At 42.6% G+C, this 20,474-nt stretch overlaps 3 protein-coding genes across 6 annotated transcripts in view; all 3 read left to right on the forward strand.

Moving 5' to 3' along the window:
• The window catches only part of LOC127556769 (zinc finger protein 665-like), a 572,139-nt gene that overhangs the window by 398,580 nt on the left and 153,085 nt on the right, over positions 1-20,474 (forward strand). The window lies entirely within an intron of this gene.
• LOC127556748 (zinc finger protein ZFP2-like) overlaps positions 1-20,474 on the forward strand; it is a 605,234-nt gene that overhangs the window by 308,782 nt on the left and 275,978 nt on the right. The gene's annotated exons all lie outside the window — the stretch shown is intronic.
• Positions 3,174-19,935, forward strand: LOC127557674 (zinc finger protein OZF-like). Its single transcript, XM_051990983.1, has 6 exons — positions 3,174-3,206; positions 6,205-6,331; positions 7,806-7,956; positions 8,821-9,281; positions 9,534-10,166; positions 19,880-19,935. Exons 1-6 carry the CDS (start codon positions 3,174-3,176, stop codon positions 19,933-19,935), a joined length of 1,461 nt encoding a protein of 486 aa, XP_051846943.1.

The raw sequence follows: 20,474 nt of genomic DNA on the forward strand, positions 1-20,474 counted from the left end.
TTTTCTATGTACTGAGTATTTTAAAAGCAAAATGATTTGTATGTATAATGTTCACTCATGTAACCTCTACTTAGGTATGATAATTGTTCTAAGTTGTGGACTTACTGAGACAACATTTCTTTCTGTTATTATTATAAGGTTATGGTAAATCTTTGTTTAGGAGTTATCAGACATTTGATTAATGAAATCTGTTATTGGAAGTAAAATTTCTTGGGTTTATAGTTGATTAGTTAATGCTATTTGGGAGTTTTAAAGCTCCACCCTCTGACAGTTACTGGGATGATTGATTTAACAGATTTAACTCTGTTAAAGCTATTTCATTCTGTATGTGCTGAAGGTTGGGTTTTAACTGCTTATGTTATGTTATAATTACGTTCTTGCATTTTTTTTCCTTCTGTAACTGATCTCTATGATCAGAGCAATGGTCAATAGAAGCTGTTAATGCAATTCAATTATGTCATGCTTTGCTATTTTCAGTCTGGTTATATGTAATCATTGTATCCTAAATGCTTGGGTAACGGAGTATTTCCCTCGATCATCTGTCTGTCACTGGATATTTGTGTTTTGTTTCTTTGAGGTTTCTACATGATAAGAGGACAATGAACAGGGGTCTGTGAGACCTCACTGCTGTTACAACTTGGGACTGCAGCCTTCTGCCTGGCCTGTAAAGCAAACTCATCTTTTCACATAGGAAACCATTTATTTTGGCCTCCTCATATTTTGCAGCAGTCTGGTGAACTGATGTAATCTTTCTTTGTTAGATTTGTGTTTTTTGTTCTAGATTTTAGTCAAATTACAGATATTGGCTTGCTTCTGGAACCTGGATCAGCTTTGATCAGCTTTGATTGTCAGCATGATGCACCCATTCTGCAAGGAATGAGAGCCTCCTATCACTTCACAGCCAGAAGCAGTTTTCTTAAATGAGAGTTTTGAAGTCTAGCTTTGGGGTACCTAAATGAAATTAGGGTTAAGGTCTAGTGGCAGGTTTGGGGTACAGATTCGGCGCAAGGGGGTCTAGTAGCGGCGCGAGTTCCCAATAAAAGCATTTATTGGCCCGGAGAGCTAGATTGATAAAAGAGGTTTATTATTGAGTAAGCAAAGTTAAAGTATAGGCAAAGGTAGAGATAAGGAGGGCACTGGACAGAGGGTCCAGTGGACAGAGGGTCCTCACATGGTAGCCATGTTTGGAATCTCTGCAAAGAGGGGTTCCCAGCGTGGCCTTTTTATAATAGGAGACTTACCTCGAGGGGCTTTCGGGCGAAGCCCCAAAGTTGGCTCAGATCCGAGTGGGGCTGGGACAGGTCAGATCTTCTATTGGAATTCAAAGGGACCAGGATTTGTGAGTTAAAGGGCAATTTACATTATTAACTAGGAGAGGCTGGGAATCTAGAAAGGAATCTTTCCCGCATCAAGAGGATGGACTGGACCCTGCATCGAGTGTACTTTGGACTGATATGAGGGACTTTGGGAATGATTGAGGACTGACTGTTAAACCTTGCCTGGATCATCTATTACTGTGTGTTTAAGGTTTGGGATGGGATTTGTTAAAACTGTGTAATTATTGCTGTTATGTTTGAGGGATTTTTAGGAAATGCTACTGTACTAGTCTGTTGTGTATGGGGAATTTGATTCACTCTTGGGATTTATATGGGGAATGGTCATTTGGTAATTCCTTTCCTTGAGAGGAAAAACCAGAGGGAGGAAGAGACAGAACATTGGGGAAACTGGTGTGTTTTTTTCAAAATACCTGAAAGAATGGGAACCACTAGCTCCTATTCACTTTGCCTTAGGCACTTCTCCCCCATCCCCATCTCACTAGTTCAGATAGAATTTGGATGCTTTAGTTTTGGAATCCCATAGCCTGTTAAAATTGCCCGGGCAGACTCAGTTTTGGGGCTATTTTGGTTAGAAAAGCTTTAGAAACCAGACACCTGTCCTGGGACTGGCAATCTCTCTCATCTGTTTTTCTTCAGTCCTGTAACCACAGTTCATTAATTAGTACTTCAGCATTTCAAAGGACCTTGTTTGGGATCTGCGGGCCTTGATGCTCTAACTGTGCAAAATCTGCTCTGCAATCTGATCTTTTCTGCAGCTCTGTCTGTTTCAATGGGCCGGGGGAAGGTGAAGCTACTCCAAGCCTCGCCCTTCTCCCCTGGAGAGATCTGCCCCTCTGTGTGGGTTTGAGCCCTTGGCCATGTTTCTCTGTTATCAGAGACTGAGTTAAGCGCACAAATGACCACAGACCTAACTCACAGCGAACTGTCCATCTCACACCGGATCCTCTGGCTGAGATGGTGCCCCAGAACTATAGAGGACCTGACATGCTTGCAGCAGGGAGCCTTTGTACTGCTGTTAACTCTGGGGTTATCAGGGAGAGACTTGTCCTTGCATTTTTCTAGTTTTATTTAATGTACCACAGTTCTCTTTAATTGTCCTGACTCAGTTTCCCTAATTGGTTCTGCCTCGGTTTCCCTAAATCGTTCTGTCTCAAGTTTCCTTAACTGTTCTGCCTGATCCCCTTAGTTGCAAACCCTGCTTCTGGTTCCTTAAGGACTGAGGGCCATTTGCTCTAAGGTTATAAAAAGTTAATGTGGGACTCACGATAAGAGGGAGTCCAGACTTGCTGGCTCCTATCAGTGTCCGGTGTCTCCCATCGACGCTGTCAGAACCAGATCCATAGTCTGTTCCTGTGCTCTGTGTTCTGCCCCTGCCCCTGCCTTGCTTTACCCCTGTGGTTGTGCCGTGTGTGTGTGTATCCATGTCACTGAGAACTCACATTAACCACTGGATACTTTGAGAATAGAATCCTGTCCAGTCAATCAGACTCTCCCGTTGTTAGAATGTTGGGAGCTCTCTGGTCTCTGTCTTGCCTCAGTTTCTCCGGCCTTACATTAGAAGCCTTGTTAGCTCTCAGGTCTGTGCAGACATTAGGACCCTAGAGAGTCCAAAGCCTTGGGGGGAGGGCATGAGATCAAAGCTGAACCCTCCCTGCTCCCTCCCAGGGTGGAATCTCTCCCCTGAGGGTGGGGCAGGGCCACTGATTGTCCCTGCTCAGAAAACTCTCTTTCTATGCAGATCCTGGGAAGGGAAGCCTTAGACTCCTTCCTCCCTCTCTGAGATCCCTCTCCCTCCCCAGCCCAGCTGGCAGAGCACCCAATCCCTGAACCAGAGACATGGCCGCTGGCAGCTGGAGCCCCTCGGCCCAGGTGAGTGCAGTCCCTGCCCAGAGGTGAGCAGCGTCAGCCCAGGGTGAGCCCAAGGGAGCCCAGGGAGCTTCCTCTTGTCAGAGAGAGGGGGCCCCGGCAGGGCTGGCAGCAGGGCAGGAATCACCCCCCTGGCGCTTCCTCTTTCCTGCCCCCTCAGGCGGCTCCCAGGGCTCTGAGTCCTTCTCCTTTGCCAGGTCTCGGGTCCCATCAATGAGCCCTGAGAATGTGGCTCCCGGGTGCCAAGCACTGTGCCCACCCCCGGGGGGAGGGGACAAAGGGAAGTTACAAGCTAAGGGTCCCTGCCCTCCCTGAGCTCTCAGTTCAGTTTGGAAACAACAACTCATCAAGGGGGTCCACACAAACCCTGTACGGTGCAGACTTCTCAGAAGGAAGTTTGGGGACCTGGAAAGGCCCTTTTTTCAGAAGGTGAAATTTTCACTGAGACGGGAAGGAGGCCGGGAGGCCCAGGGGGGAGGGAGGACATTCCCAGCAGGAGAGGAGGCCCTGGGAGCCGGTTGTGGGATAGAGGGTCTTGTCAAGGCTCAGCCAGAGCCCGGGGTCCAGGAGGAGGAGGGGAAGAAGGTGGGAGAAGCCTGGCCCGGCTTTGGGGGCTGGTTCTGTGGCATCTGCCATGGGCCGGGAGCCCTGGAAATAGGATCTCCTTTAACCTCATTGTGAGAATTGTCGGGGTTCTTGCTGGGGACGCCCTGAGACAGGGAGAGGAGGATCCGGCCAGAGACTAAGCTGTCAGTTATGTGTCCACTCAGGAAGGTGACGTTTTCCAGGGGAGGGGGAGGGACGTGTGGCTCACACGGCCACGGGGGTCAGACACAGACTCTCCTCCTGAGCCTCAAAGCTTCTCCTTTGCCTCCGTTAGGTTTTGTCTTGTACGAAGACTCTCAAAGAAGTTCTGGGTGACTTATGGTTAGGGCCCGAAAAAGGAAAAGGGACATTATTCAGAAAAGAAAAAAATTGGGTCCGTGCATTTAGAATTCAAAAGATCTGTTGCAGAGGTTTTCCCCATACCTCCACACAACAGTTCAAGGACAATCGGAGCTGTTTGAGTCGTCCCAGAGGGACTCGGCATTTGCCAAGAGCTTTATGAAGGAGAATGATCGCCCAGGAAGTGAGTCCAGGAGTATTCTTAGAGGGATTGGCAGGAGGAACGTGAAGGAGGGGACTTGGCCTGTATTGTTCTTTAGTGCAGCCAGTGGAGAATCAAGTGGACTTACTTAAGCTTAAACATTACATTCAGAAAGCCCATTGCTAGGTGCAGCTGGATGGCGCGGGGAATAGAGCTCAAACCCTGAAGTCAGGAGGACCCGAGTTCAAATCTGGCTTCAGACATTTAACACTTCCTGTGCTAGTTATGACCCTGACTAACTAGTTAGTATGACCTTGAGCAAATCACTTAACCCCAATTGCCTCAGTGGGGAAAAAAAGCCCATTTCCTAGATGAAAGCCTCAGTGACCTATGTTGGGACATGAGTGCAAATGGTGTGATTGTGTTTCCCAGAGTTCAAGGAGGAAAGAGATTGGGAGGGAGAGATATTAAAAGAACCAAAGAAGCAAGGTGTGTTGGGGCGGGGGGGGGGGGGGGGGTGAGGGGGGGAGGGAAAGAAGGGGGGATAGTGAGGTTTGGTGCCATTGACAAGTGTCCCCAGTCAGGAGATCAGGCCTCTGGGGCGGGCTGAGAGCTGAGGGAAGCCTGGAGGGGGCCCCCCAAACCACTTCTGGTTCTATGAGGGGGCATCAGGGATAGCACGGGTTGGCCCCTGACCTCTCTGATCTGGCTCCCACCTACCTGGGCAGGGCAAGCACATCCCTGCATTTCTAGGAGACAGTTATCTGAAGGAAAAGGGGGCGCTTCTTCCCCTCAGAGCTTCTGCCAGGAAGAGAAGTCCCAGGCAAAGGTTGCTCAGAAAAGTGAGATATGAGGAAAGAGCAGAGGCTCTTGTGACTTCTGTGAGCAAAGACCTTCCTGAGAGGGTCCAAGAGACCTGTTTTGCCTCAGTCCTGAGCCCCCAGGCTCCTCCTCTTTCTCCACTCATACTCATGGCCAAGGTCAGAGTTTGACAGTAGACTCTTTTCTACTAGTAGAAATGGCTCTTGGGGAAATTGAGATTCTGGAAGACGTGTCATCCCCCTCTTTCGATCTAGTTTTATGGAACGGAGTTTGTCCTAAACTAAATCATAAGGTTTCATTGAAAGTCCCATGTGTTCTCTAGGGATACTATGATGTTTGACTTTCTATGAGTACATCATCCCTTAATGGAAAATCCTTCTGCATATATACTTTGTTGTTATTTTTTCTAGGTCATTAAAATAGTTTTTTGGGAGTCTAATTGTAATAGCACTAAATAAATAGATTAGTTTAGGTAATATTGTCATCTTTATTATAGTTGCTCGCCTTATCCAAGAGCATTTAATATTTTTCCAATTGGTTAGATGAGACTTTATTTGTGTGGACAATGTTTTGTAGTTTTGCTCATAAAGTTTCTGATTTTCCCTTGGCAGATAGATCCCTAAGTATTTTATACTATCAGTAGTTCCTTTAAATGGAATTTCACTTTGTAACTCTGTCTGTTGGATTTTGTTAGTGATATATAAGAAGGCTGATGATGGAATTTCCTTAACATGTCACTTATGACACTTCTGATAGGGAGGAATTTCCCTTCTCCTTGTCTCTCTTATATACATTCTCACACCTCACTGATGTGTCCCTGACATTTCCCCTCCTTTCATCAGGACAAGCATTGTACAGTAAAAAACCTTTTTTGTATTCCAACATGAGTCTTACTTCAAACAGAAAAGACATTTCTCAGTATCCCATTGGGCTCTGAATGCTTGGTTGCAAAGTGTTGGCTGTGACAGTCATAAAGGTCATGTGAATTTTGGTAGACAAATCTCAGCTCTGATTCAACTCTGGGTTGATGAAGGTTGGACCACATAGATTCTGGAGTCTCAGCTCAAAATCTTGTGCCTTTTGATGGTTTAGGAGTTGGTGACCATCAAGGATGTGATGGTGGACTTCACTGAGGAGGAGTGGGGGCTCTTGGATCCTTCTGAGAAGGAGCTGTACAAGGAGGTCACGCTGGAGAATGTTCAGAATCTGCTGTCCCTGGGTAAGGACCATTTCCTCTCTTTTCGTGGTTTTAGTTGTCAGGCCAAATACAGCATGAGCAGGAGAGAAAGGACGCATACTCTGGTGCATCTTAGTCTTAGATGTTAGTTCCTCTGGGTGGTACAACTCTCCATCCACTTTGTTCTTTCCTTGTAGCCTTTTTGAATTGAATCATTTACTTCCATTTCAACAGCTGGAGCCATAGATGATCAGGGTTCATTGACAGGAAAAATATGATTTCTGTTTGACTGATTCTTGATGTGTCATTGAGTCATTCACTTCCATTTGTTCAAATCTACTTTTTAGTAAATTTCTTTCTTCAGTTAGCTTTCTTTATCTCCTTTTGGGCAATTGGACTTTTAAAAAATGGCTTGTCGTGTTCGTTAGATTTCCCCCCCACTTTTTAGGCAGTAGTTCTCTTCCATTTCACTAATTCTGTTTTTCAGGGAGTTGTTTTCTTTTCCCATCTTGCCAAATCTGTTTTGATAGGAGTTGTTTTCTTCAGACAATTTCTGTTTCTTTGGTCATTCCTCAATTGATGAACATCTACTCATTTTCCTATTCTTTCCCACACAAAAAGAGGCTCTTATGGGTCCTTTTCCCTTGTTTTTGATTTCTTTGGTAATCAGACCCAGTGGGGTTACTGCTAAGTCACAGGATATGCAGAGTTTTATATCCCTTTGGACCTAATCCCAAATTGCTCTCCAAAATGATTAGATCTGGTCATAATTCCATCAACAGTGGATTTCCTTCCCACTTTCCCCTCATCCCTTCTCCCATTCTTCATTATCTTTTCCTGACTTCCTAGGTGATATGATAGGTGTGAGCTGGTAATACCCATAGTCTCCTTAGAGTGCTACAGAGGTGTTCAGCCCATCCTGTTGGTGTCATTGATCGATGTGACTCTATCAGCACTGAGTAGTTCAGCTTCACCTGATTAGGCCTTTGGCCCATAAATAGCTTTCAGACATTGTAAATGCAGTCCACACAAACCATACCATCTGAATTTCCTCACCATTTGCATCAGACCAGTTTGGATATTTCCAATGTTCTGTCCCAGATGAGTATCTGGAGTACTGTCTGACAAATCTCTGAGAATTGCCCAGTCCTTTTCAGCTGAAAGGTTACAAACCATGTTCTATCCAACTTAGAAACAAACTCTTCTCCCATGGAGAATCACTTTACTCTGTTAATCTTGAATCTGGCAGTTATCTTGCTCTGTGTCTGTCCCTTCTGTTAAAGGACCAGTACTCTGGTCTCCCAGGTCACTTTCACATCCTTTAGGTCTCTACTCCCTACAAAGTCTATTACATGCCACTTTTTGCTGCAAGACTATATCCGTGAAGTTTTACTCTTTTGAGGTTAGTAAGGAGATGGGCATGAGCCACCTAAGTCTTAAGTTACCATTGCTATTGCTTTTGATTATCTGTGTACATATTTTAGTATTTCTATGGTTGATGGTTTGTTTTCTTCAGATTTGCAGCCCAACTTTGAATGCAATGAGATGACTAGAAAACTGGGCCTTTTTGTGGAAGAATGTGAACTACAAAGATTCATGAAGGATGGTCCCTGTGCCTTGACTTTGAGGGAAATCAATGACTCTAACATTCAAGTAGATTACTCAAAGTCTGACTGTGAAGTGGATGAAATTAGAAAGAGATTCAAACAATCTTCTTTCCTAAATCACTATAACAAAATGAATTCAGGGAATAACTGTCTTCTGGAGAAATGTTTTCCTGAAGAGGTAGAGCTTTTGGATTCCCAGGAGAAGCCTGCTGAAATCCTAATGAATCCAGATAATCACTGGGATGTGGCCTTCAGCAAGAGTTCAGACCTCATGAGACATCAGAAAAATGATCATGGGAAAATGTTTTGTGTGAGTAGTCAAGGTGGAATGGCCTTAAGTCAGACCTCTAAGCTCATTACTCAGCAGGCAATTCAGATAGGGAAGCAACCTGATGAGTGTAATGAATGTGAAGCAATCTCAGCCCATCATTCATCTCTTCCTTCCCAATCTAGAGTTGACTCTGGAATGAAAAAACCTTTATCTGGTGAGTGTGGGAAGGCTCATAGTTGGAACTCAGACTTTGATAGATCTCAGAAGATTCATCCTGGAGAGTTTTATAAATATAATGAAGATGGGAACATCTTCACACGGAGATTCTTTCTAGTTATACCTGAGGGAATCCACACTGGTGAGAAACCTTTTGAATGTAATCACTGTGGAATGACTTTTGCATCTAGTTCCACTTTACGTAAGCATCAGAGAATCCACATTGGAGAGAAACCTTATAAATGTAATCAATGTGGAAAAGCTTTCATAGCTAGAGCTGGTCTTGCTTTACATCAGAGACTTCACACAGAAGAAAAATCTTATATATGTAATCAATGTGGAAAGGCTTTCTCATGCAAGGGAGATTTTAGCAAACACCAGAAAATCCACACTGGAGAGAAGCCTTTCACATGTAATCAATGTGGAAAGACTTTCAGATACAATTACAGGCTTGTTGAACATCAGAGAAACCACACAGGTGAAAAGCCTTATAAATGTAATCAATGTGGAAAGGCTTTCATACATAATTACAGGCTTGTAGAACACCAGAGAAACCACACAGGAGAAAAGCCTTATAAATGTAATGAATGTGGAAAAGCATTTACAAACAGGTCCCTCCTTGTTATACATCAGAAAATCCACACTAGAGAGAAACCTTTTGAATGCAATCAATGTGGAAAGGCTTTCACATGCAAGAGAGATTTTAGCAAACATCAGAAAATCCACACTGGAGAGAAACCTTTTGAATGTAATCAATGTGGAAAGGCTTTTACACGCAATACAAATCTTAAAATACATCAGAGAATTCATACTGGAGAGAAGCCTTATAAATGTAATCAATGTGGAAAGACTTTCAGATACAATTACAGGCTTGTTGAACATGAGAGAAACCACACAGGTGAAAAGCCTTATAAATGTAAACAATGTGGAAAGGCTTTCAGAAGGAGTTCCAATCTTGCTGCACATCAGAGAATCCACACAGGAGAGAAGCCTTATCAATGTAATCAATGTGGAAAGGGTTTTATAAGGAGAGACAGTCTTGTTTTACATCAGAGAAACCACACAGGAGAAAAGCCTTTTAAATGTAGTCAATGTGGAAAGGCTTTCAGAAGGAGTTCCAAACTTGCTGTACATCAGAGAATCCACACAGGAGAAAAGCCTTATAAATGTAGTGAATGTGGAAAAGCATTTACAAACAGGTCCCTCCTTGTTATACATCAGAGAATTCATACTGGAGAGAAGCCTTATAAATGTAATCAATGTGGAAAGACTTTCAGATACAATTACAGGCTTGTTGAACATGAGAGAAACCACACAGGTGAAAAGCCTTATAAATGTAAACAATGTGGAAAGGCTTTCAGAAGGAGTTCCAATCTTGCTGCACATCAGAGAATCCACACAGGAGAGAAGCCTTATCAATGTAATCAATGTGGAAAGGGTTTTATAAGGAGAGACGGTCTTGTTTTACATCAGAGAAACCACACAGGAGAAAAGCCTTTTAAATGTAGTCAATGTGGAAAGGCTTTCAGAAGGAGTTCCAATCTTGCTGTACATCAGAGAATCCACACAGGAGAAAAGACTTATAAATGTAGTGAATGTGGAAAAGCATTTACAAACAGGTCCCTCCTTGTTATACATCAGAGAATTCATACTGGAGAGAAACCTTTTGAATGTAATCAATGTGGAAAGGCTTTCACATGCAAGGGAGATTTTAGCAAACATCAGAAAATCCACACTGGAGAGAAGACTTTCACATGTAATCAATGTGGAAAGACTTTCACACGTAATGACCACCTTGTTGCCCATCAGAGAATCCACACTGGAGAGAAACCTTTTAAATGTAATCAATGTGGAAAGGCTTTTACACGCAATACAAGTCTTAAAATACATCAGAGGCTTCATACTGGAGAGAAGCCATATAAATGTAATCAATGTGGAAAAGCTTTTACATACAAGAGACATGTTAGCAACCATCAGAAAATCCACACTGGAGAGAAACCTTATACATGTAATCAATGTGGAAAGACTTTCAGATACAATTACAGCCTTGTTGACCATCAGAGAAACCACACAGGTGAAAAGCCTTATAAATGTAAACAATGTGGAAAGGCTTTCAGAAGGAGTTCCAATCTTGCTGCACATCAGAGAATCCACACAGGAGAGAAGCCTTATCAATGTAATCAATGTGGAAAAGCATTAACAAACAGGTCCCTCCTTGTTATACATCAGAGAATCCACACTGGAGAGAAACCTTTTGAATGTAATCAATGTGGAAAGGCTTTCACATGCAAGGGAGATTTTAGCAAACATCAGAAAATCCACACTGGAGAGAAGCCTTTCACATGTAATCAATGTGGAAAGACTTTCACACGTAATGACCACCTTGTTGCCCATCAGAGAATCCACACTGGAGAGAAACCTTTTAAATGTAATCAATGTGGAAAGGCTTTTACACGCAATACAAGTCTTAAAATACATCAGAGGCTTCATACTGGAGAGAAGCCTTATAAATGTAATCAATGTGGAAAAGCTTTTACATACAAGAGACATGTTAGCAACCATCAGAAAACCCACACTGGAGAGAAACCTTTTAAATGTAATCATTGTGGAAAGGCTTTCACACAGAGTGCCAGTCTTGCTGCCCATCAGAGAATCCACACTGGAGAGTAACCTTTTAAATATAATCAATGTGGAAAGGCTTTTACACGCAATACAAATCTTAAAATACATCAGAGGCTTCATACTGGAGAGAAGCCTTATAAATGTAATCAATGTGGAAAAGCTTTTACATGCAAGAGACATGTTAGCAACCATCAGAAAATCCACACTGGAGAGAAACCTTATATATGTAATCAATGTGGAAAGACTTTCAGATACAATTACAGCCTTGTTGAACATCAGAGAAACCACACAGGTGAAAAGCCTTATAAATGTAAACAATGTGGAAAGGCTTTCAGAAGGAGTTCCAATCTTGCTGCACATCAGAGAATCCACACTGGAGAGAAACCTTTTAAATGTAATCATTGTGGAAAGGCTTTCACACAGAGTGCCAGTCTTGCTGCCCATCAGAGAATCCACACTGGAGAGTAACCTTTTAAATATAATCAATGTGGAAAAGCTTTTACATGCAAGAGACGTGTTAGCAAACATCAGAAAATCCACACTGGAGAGAAACCTTATATATGTAATCACTGTGGAAAGACTTTCAGACAGAGTTACATTCTTGCTTTACATCAGAGAATTCACACTGGAGAGAGACCTTTTAAATGTAATCAATTTGGAAAGGGTTTTATAAGGAGAGACAGTCTTGCTTTGCACCAGGGAATCCACACAGGAGAAAAGCCTTATAAATGTAATCAATGTGGAAAAGCTTTCACACGCAAGAAAGGTCTTAGGAGACATCAGAAAATCCACACTGGAGAAAAACCTTTTAAATGTAATCAATGTGGAAAGGCTTTCATATTGAAGTACAGGCTTACACTACATCAGAGAATCCACACAGGAGAAAAGCCCTATAAATGTAATTGATGTGGAAAGGCTTTCACATGCAAGACAGATCTTAACAGACATCAGAAAAACCACCCTGAAGATAAACATTTTAAATGTAATCAATGGGGAAAGGCTTTTACACACAGTGTCTGTCTTGCTAGACACCAGAGAACTCACATTGGAAAGAAACCTTTTGAAAGTATTCAGTGTGGCCTTCTTTTCAGCAGTTCATGGAACTTATACCAAAATTGACCATATATTAGGACATAAAAACCTCAAACTCAAATGCAGTAAGGCAGAAATAGTAAATGCATCCTTTTCAGATCACGATGCAATAAAAATTACATTCAATAAAAGGCCAGGGGAAAATAGACCAAAAAATAATTGGAAACTAAATAATCTCATACTAAAGAATGATTGGGTGAAACAGCAAATTATAGACATAATTAATAACTTCATCCAAGAAAACGATAATAATGAGACATCATACCAAAATGTATGGGATGCAGCCAAAGCGGTAATAAGGGGAAATCTCATATCTCTAGAGGCCTATTTGTATAAAATAGAGAAAGAGAAGGTCAATGAATTGGGCTTGCAACTAAAAATGCTAGAAAAGGAACAAATTAAAAACCCCCAATGAAACACTAAACTTGAAATTCAAAAAATAAAAGGAGAGATCAATAAAATTGAAAGTAAAAAAACTATTGGGCATTCGGGAGAGTAAGTCTGTCTGGGTACCTTTTGGGGTACCATCTGGTTTTGGTTCTGGTTCTGGTCTGTTCTAGCTGGTCTAGTTGGTCTGATCAGGTTGCTAGCAACCTGTGGTCTCAGAATAAATACCGACGGGTTTAAAAATTCTGAGACGGGTATTTTCTGGGACGCTGGAGAGTATCCTCTGGATATGTTTGCTTAATGTTGTAACTGTGTAGTCTGTGTGATATATATTCTATGTTCTGTGTGGTTTGTCTGTTATGTTTTTGGTTGGAAAACAACGTTGCAAGTGTGCATAGTAAATTGGAGCTCCATGTTTGTTTGTGTGTGTCTGTGTTAAAAGTTAAAAGTTAGCAAGCTTGTAAGAGATAAGGATTCAGCCTCTGTGTTGCAGGCTTAGAAAATATCAAGAAGTTTGAAAAATCTTTCTCTCTCTCTCTCTTTCTCTGGCTGACTGCAGCAGCCTGTAAGAAAAAGGGAGAAAAGGGAAAGGAAAAAAAGGAAAATTTGCTTGTGACTTTAAAATTTTTTTTTAGGAAAAGCCTACTAGAGTAAAGAGCAATAAAATTCAAGCTTAGCCTGGCCTGGGCAATAAAAAGCTCTGGAGATAAGTTAGAAGAAATGTGGTAGAAGAAAAAAAACTTTTAAAAACAGCTGTCTTAGTTTGATTCAGTTTGTTACCTTTTGAAATATATTGAGTTATTTGTTAACATAAGTTATACTTTAAATCCAGCTCTGCTGGACATGTGTGGGTTTTGTGGAGGTTTGGGTTATTCACTATAGGGTGAATCTTACAGGTTTTTGAAGGGAAAAGGAAAGAGCAATGCAGGTGATTTAGGAAGGACTGATTTGTAAGGGAAATTAAAGGTTTGCATGGTGTTAGGAAGGTGAAAGAAAGACTTTTGGGAGTAGGTGAAGAGGTGGGGGAAGGAGTCACCCACCCCCACTGCCTTCTGCTACTTTACCAAAGGAGCATCTGGGAAGGAAAGTTCTTTAAGGAGATTGTTTAAGTATGTAGTCAGGGGGAAAGAGAAAGTTGGAAATGGGTGGATTTGGGAAGAAACCTGATATTGGGAAACTGATGGGTTAAATCTTGAAAAGGATCCCCATGTAGGAAATTGAGTGGGGAACCCGAGGGAAGTTTTTTTCCCTAGGGGTCAGGAGTGGGGGAAGGGTGGCCACGTGGAATCCTCTCCTCCCCTCTCCTCTCTAAGTATGTTCCTGCCGTTTTTTTTCTTATCTGATTGCGGCAGTGCAGCTAACTGTGATTTTTAAGGACATACTTACTTTTAGGTTAAATTGATTGAATACTTGTTTCCTTGGTTAAAAGAACATGGTCGTAAATGTGATCCATACTTTGGTCCGAATATTTCTAAGAGTTTAATTGCTATGTTAAAAAAAAAACCTTCTTGAATTCTTTTATGTGGAATTGGGTGTTTTGTATAAGTTTAAATTGATTGTATTGGGTCATCCTGAGGTTATTTAAAGGACCCCTGAACATAATAGTTTTTTTTTCTTTGTCCTTTTGAAAATGTTTCTTGTTATGGACAATATGCAATTTGGGATATTTTTCTGTGTATTGGGTATTTTCAAAGCAAAATGATTTGTATGTATAATGTTCACTCATGTAACATCTACCTAGATATGATAATTGTTCTAAGTTGTGAACTTACTGAGGCGAAATTTCTTTCTGTTATTACTGTAAGGTTATGGTAACTCTTTGTTTAAGATTTATCAGAAATTTGATTAATGACATTTGTTATTGGAGGTAAAAGTTTTTGGGCTTAGAGTTAATTAGTTAATGCTATTTGGGAGTTTTAAAGCTCCACCCTCTGACAGTTACTGGGACAATTGATTGATAAGCTGTTAAAACTCAACTGCTTATGTTAATATTATAGTTATGTTCTTGCATTTTTCCTTCTGTAACTGATCTCTCTGATCAGAGCAATGGTCAATAGAATTGTTAATGCAATTCAATTATGTCATGCTTTGCTATTTTCAATCTGGTTGTATGTAATGATTGTGTCCTAAATGCTTGGGCAACTGAGTATTTCGCCTAGTCATCTGTCTGTTACTGGATATTTGTGTTTTGTTCCTTTAAGGTTTCTACATGATAAGTGGACAATTAACAGAGGTCTGTAAGACTGCAGCCATTTGCTTGGCCTGTAAAGCAAACTCGTCTCGTCACATAGGAAACTGCCGGCCAATTTATTTTGGCCTCCTCATGTTTTGCAACAGTCTGGTGAACTGAGTCTTTCTATCTGAGACTGATCCAATCTTTATGTGTTAGATTTGTGTTTTTGTTCTAGATTTTGGTCAAATTACAGGTATTGACTTGCTTCTGGAACCTGGATCAGCTTTGATCAGCTTTGATTGTCACCACGGCACACACCCACTCTGCAAGGAATGAGAGCCTCCTGTCATTTCATAGCCTGAAGCAGCAGTTTTAAAAATGAGACCATGGACTGGACCCTGCATCGACTGTACTTTGGACTGATATAAGGGACTTTGGGAATGGTTGATGACTGACTGTTAAACCTTACCTGGATCATCTATTACTGTGTGTTTTAAGATTTGGGATGGGATTTGTTAAAACTGTAATTATTGCTGTTATGTTTGAGGGCTTTTTAGGCCTTTTTAGGAAATGCTACTGTATTAAGTCTGTTATGTGTAGGGATTTTGATTTGCTCTTGGGATTTATATGGGAAATGGTCATTTGACAATTCCTTTCCGTGAGAAAAAAAGGGGGAGGTAGAGATAGAACATAGGGGAAACTGATATATTTTTTTCAAACTACCTGAAAGAATGGGAACCCCTAGCTTCCTATTCACTTTGCCTTAGGCATTTCTGCCCCACCCCCTATCTCACTTAGTTCAGATTGAATTTGGATGCTTTAGTTTTAGAATCCCTCATTTTGTTAAAATTTCCCTGGCAGACTCAGTTTTGACATTATTTTTTAGAAAAGTTTTAGAAATCAGACACCTGTTGTGACACTGGCAGTCTCTCTTATCTATTTTTCCATTCCTGTAACCCCAGTTCATTAAGTATTTCAGCATTTCAAAGGACCTTGAAGTTTGGCTTGAGGCACCTAAAAAGTTTGGAGTTTGCCTACCTTGATGGTCTAACTGTGCATAATCTGCTCAGAAATCTGTATTCTAATAGCAGTCCTGTTTCTCTGGGTGGGGAAGGGTGGAGCTACTACAAGCCTCATCCTTCCCCCATGGAGAGGGCTGCCTCTCTGACTGGGCCTTGGACCCTGCTGCTTTGTAAGCAGAGACTGAGTTAAGTGCACAAATGACCACAGACCTAACTGTCCATCTCAAACTGGATTCTCTGGCTGAGATGGTGCTCCAGAACTGGAGAGGGCCTGACATGCTTGCAACAAGGGAGCCTTTGTACAGCTGTTAACTCTGGGGTTATCAGGGAGAGACTTGCTCTTGCCATATGAGTCCTTACATTTTTTTAGTTTTCTTTTTGGCTCACTTGCTTTACATAAAGTGGGTCAAAGACCTCCTGGGTATCTAGAGGAAAGTGCTAAGATTCAAAGGTTTGAATATTTAGGAGAAAGAGTATGGAATGTTATGCCACAGTTTTCTTTAACTGTCCTGACTCAGTTTCCCTGTCTCAGTTTCCTTAACTGTTCTGTCTCTGACCCAGTAAAACTAAGGATTATTCGCTCTCGGGTTGTAAATTAGCAAGTAAAAGAGTAGATCTCCTGATTCTTTTACGGATTTACAATATTCCTTTAGAATATTCCAAGATACCCCATGATATCTTTACTTCTTTGTGTCTGGAATTTTTAGGTTTTATGGCTTCCCCTCCCTGATAAAAAACTTTCCCTCCCTTTCTCTTCTTTGTCTCCAAAAAGGTATTTAAGAAGTTGGGGTTCTTCCATTCATTGCTGGAGTATGGCGGCTGGCAGTTGTATGCTGGACGCTGGATTCTTTGGGTCCTCCAGCCCTGGGACCAATATGGATCCCTTGGTCCCAGTATACTTATCTCTGTCTGACTGGATAATCTGAGACGAGAGTCCTGTCCAGTCAATCTTACTCTCCCATTAATAAAATATTAAAAACTCTCTAATCTCTCTCCTGCCTCAGTTTCTCCGGCATTACAGTTTCTGTTATGGACAATATGCAATTTGGGATATTTTTCTATGTACTGAGTATTTTAAAAGCAAAATGATTTGTATGTATAATGTTCACTCATGTAACCTCTACTTAGGTATGATAATTGTTCTAAGTTGTGGACTTACTGAGACAACATTTCTTTCTGTTATTATTATAAGGTTATGGTAAATCTTTGTTTAGGAGTTATCAGACATTTGATTAATGAAATCTGTTATTGGAAGTAAAATTTCTTGGGTTTATAGTTGATTAGTTAATGCTATTTGGGAGTTTTAAAGCTCCACCCTCTGACAGTTACTGGGATGATTGATTTAACAGATTTAACTCTGTTAAAGCTATTTCATTCTGTATGTGCTGAAGGTTGGGTTTTAACTGCTTATGTTATGTTATAATTACGTTCTTGCATTTTTTTTCCTTCTGTAACTGATCTCTATGATCAGAGCAATGGTCAATAGAAGCTGTTAATGCAATTCAATTATGTCATGCTTTGCTATTTTCAGTCTGGTTATATGTAATCATTGTATCCTAAATGCTTGGGTAACGGAGTATTTCCCTCGATCATCTGTCTGTCACTGGATATTTGTGTTTTGTTTCTTTGAGGTTTCTACATGATAAGAGGACAATGAACAGGGGTCTGTGAGACCTCACTGCTGTTACAACTTGGGACTGCAGCCTTCTGCCTGGCCTGTAAAGCAAACTCATCTTTTCACATAGGAAACCATTTATTTTGGCCTCCTCATATTTTGCAGCAGTCTGGTGAACTGATGTAATCTTTCTTTGTTAGATTTGTGTTTTTTGTTCTAGATTTTAGTCAAATTACAGATATTGGCTTGCTTCTGGAACCTGGATCAGCTTTGATCAGCTTTGATTGTCAGCATGATGCACCCATTCTGCAAGGAATGAGAGCCTCCTATCACTTCACAGCCAGAAGCAGTTTTCTTAAATGAGAGTTTTGAAGTCTAGCTTTGGGGTACCTAAATGAAATTAGGGTTAAGGTCTAGTGGCAGGTTTGGGGTACAGATTCGGCGCAAGGGGGTCTAGTAGCGGCGCGAGTTCCCAATAAAAGCATTTATTGGCCCGGAGAGCTAGATTGATAAAAGAGGTTTATTATTGAGTAAGCAAAGTTAAAGTATAGGCAAAGGTAGAGATAAGGAGGGCACTGGACAGAGGGTCCAGTGGACAGAGGGTCCTCACATGGTAGCCATGTTTGGAATCTCTGCAAAGAGGGGTTCCCAGCGTGGCCTTTTTATAATAGGAGACTTACCTCGAGGGGCTTTCGGGCGAAGCCCCAAAGTTGGCTCAGATCCGAGTGGGGCTGGGACAGGTCAGATCTTCTATTGGAATTCAAAGGACCAGGATTTGTGAGTTAAAGGGCAATTTACATTATTAACTAGGAGAGGCTGGGAATCTAGAAAGGAATCTTTCCCGCATCAAGAGGATGGACTGGACCCTGCATCGAGTGTACTTTGGACTGATATGAGGGACTTTGGGAATGATTGAGGACTGACTGTTAAACCTTGCCTGGATCATCTATTACTGTGTGTTTAAGGTTTGGGATGGGATTTGTTAAAACTGTGTAATTATTGCTGTTATGTTTGAGGGATTTTTAGGAAATGCTACTGTACTAGTCTGTTGTGTATGGGGAATTTGATTCACTCTTGGGATTTATATGGGGAATGGTCATTTGGTAATTCCTTTCCTTGAGAGGAAAAACCAGAGGGAGGAAGAGACAGAACATTGGGGAAACTGGTGTGTTTTTTTCAAAATACCTGAAAGAATGGGAACCCCTAGCTCCTATTCACTTTGCCTTAGGCACTTCTCCCCGACCCCCATCTCACTAGTTCAGATTGAATTTGGATGCTTTAGTTTTGGAATCCCATAGCCTGTTAAAATTGCCCGGGCAGACTCAGTTTTGGGGCTATTTTGGTTAGAAAAGCTTTAGAAACCAGACACCTGTCCTGGGACTGGCAGTCTCTCTCATCTGTTTTTCTTCAGTCCTGTAACCACAGTTCATTAATTAGTACTTCAGCATTTCATAGGACCTTGTTTGGGATCTGCGGGCCTTGATGCTCTAACTATGCAAAATCTGCTCTGCAATCTGATCTTTTCTGCAGCTCTGTCCCTTTCTCTGGGCCGGGGCAGGTGAAGCTACTCCAAGCCTCGCCCTTCTCCCCTGGAGAAATCTGCCCCTCTGTGTGGGTTTGAGCCCTTGGCCCTGCTGCTCTGTTATGAGAGACTGAGTTAAGTGCACAAATGACCACAGACCTAACTCACAGTGAACTGTCCATCTCACACCGGATCCTCTGGCTGAGATGGTGCCCCAGAACTATAGACCTGACATACTTGCAGCAGGGAGCCTTTGTACTGCTGTTAACTTTGGGGTTATCAGGGAGAGACTCGTCCTTGCATTTTTCTAGTTTTATTTAATGTTGTGCCACAGTTCTCTTTAATTGTCCTGACTCAGTTTCCCTAATTGGTTCTGCCTCGGTTTCCCTAAATTGTTCCGTCTCAAGTTTCCTTAACTGTTCTGCCTGATCCCCTTAGTTGCAAACCCTGCTTCTGGTTCCTTAAGGACTGAGGGCCACTTGCTCTAAGGTTATAAAAAGTTAATGTGGGACTCACGATAAGGGGGAGTCCAGACTTGCTGGCTCCTATCAGAGTGTCCGGTGTCTCCCATCGGAGGCGCTGTCAGAACCAGATCCATAGTCTGTTCCTGCGCTCTGTGTTCTGCCCCTGCCCCTGCCTTGCTTTACCCCTGTGGTTGTGCCGTGTGTGTGTGTGTGTGTATCCATGTCACTGAGAACTCACATTAACCACTGGATACTTTGAGAATAGAATCCTGTCCAGTCAATCAGACTCTCCCGTTGATAGAATGTTGGGAGCTCTCTGGTCTCTGTCTTGCCTCAGTTTCTCCGGCCTTACTTACATTTGCCTTGTTAGCTCTCAGGTCTGTGCAGACATTAGGTCCCTAGAGAGTCCAAAGCCTTGGGGGGAGGGCATGAGATCAAAGCTGGACCCTTCCTGCTCCCTCCCAGGGTGGAATCTCTCCCCTGAGGGTGGGGCAGGGCCACTGATTGTCCCTGCTCAGAAAACTCTCTTTCTATGCAGATCCTGGGAAGGGAAGCCTCAGACTCCTTCCTCCCTCTCTGAGATCCCTCTCCCTCCCCAGCCCAGCTGGCAGAGCACCCAATCCCAGAACCAGAGACATGGCCGCTGGCAGCCTGAGCCCTTCCTCCCAGGTGAGTGCAGTCCCTCCCCGGAGCTGAGCAGCGTCAGCCCTAGGGGCGTCCTAGGGATCCCTGGAAGCTTCCTCCTGTCAGAGGGAGGGGTCCCTGGCAGGGCTGGCAGCAGGGCAGGAATCACCCCCCTGGCGCTTCCTCTTTCCTGCCCCCTCAGGCGGCTCCCAGGGCTCCGAGTCCTCCTTTGCCAGGTCTCAGATCCCATCAATGAGCCCTGAGAATGTAGCTCCCGGGTGCCAAGTCCTGTGCCCATCCCTGGGGGGAGGGGACAAAGGGAGGTTACAAGCTAAGGGTCCCTGCCCTTCCTGAGCTCTCAGTCCAGTTTGTAACAAACATCTCATCAAGGGGGTCCACACAAACCCTGTACGGTGCAGACTTCTCAGAGAGAAGGTGCCACCTGTTTGGGGACCTGGAAAGGCTCTTTTTTCAGAAGGTGAAACTTTCACTGAGACGGGAAGGAGGCCGCGAGTCCCAGAGGAGGAGGGAGGACATTCCCAGCAGGAGAGAAGGCCCTGGGAGCCGGTT

This window comes from Antechinus flavipes, chromosome 3 (assembly GCF_016432865.1).
Source record: "Antechinus flavipes isolate AdamAnt ecotype Samford, QLD, Australia chromosome 3, AdamAnt_v2, whole genome shotgun sequence".
Classification (NCBI taxonomy): Eukaryota; Metazoa; Chordata; class Mammalia; order Dasyuromorphia; family Dasyuridae; genus Antechinus; species Antechinus flavipes.

What these genes read in the sequence shown, in the direction of transcription:
- LOC127557674 (XM_051990983.1), top strand. Translation starts at nt 3,174, where the DNA reads ATGGCCGCTGGCAGCTGGAGCCCCTCGGCCCAG. An exon ending in GCTGGAGCCCCTCGGCCCAG is followed by an intron (nt 3,207 to 6,204) that starts GTGAGTGCAGTC and finishes TTGATGGTTTAG; the next exon opens with GAGTTGGTGACCATCAAGGA. An exon ending in ACATGAGAGAAACCACACAG is followed by an intron (nt 9,282 to 9,533) that starts GTGAAAAGCCTT and finishes GAATCCACACAG; the next exon opens with GAGAAAAGCCTTATAAATGT.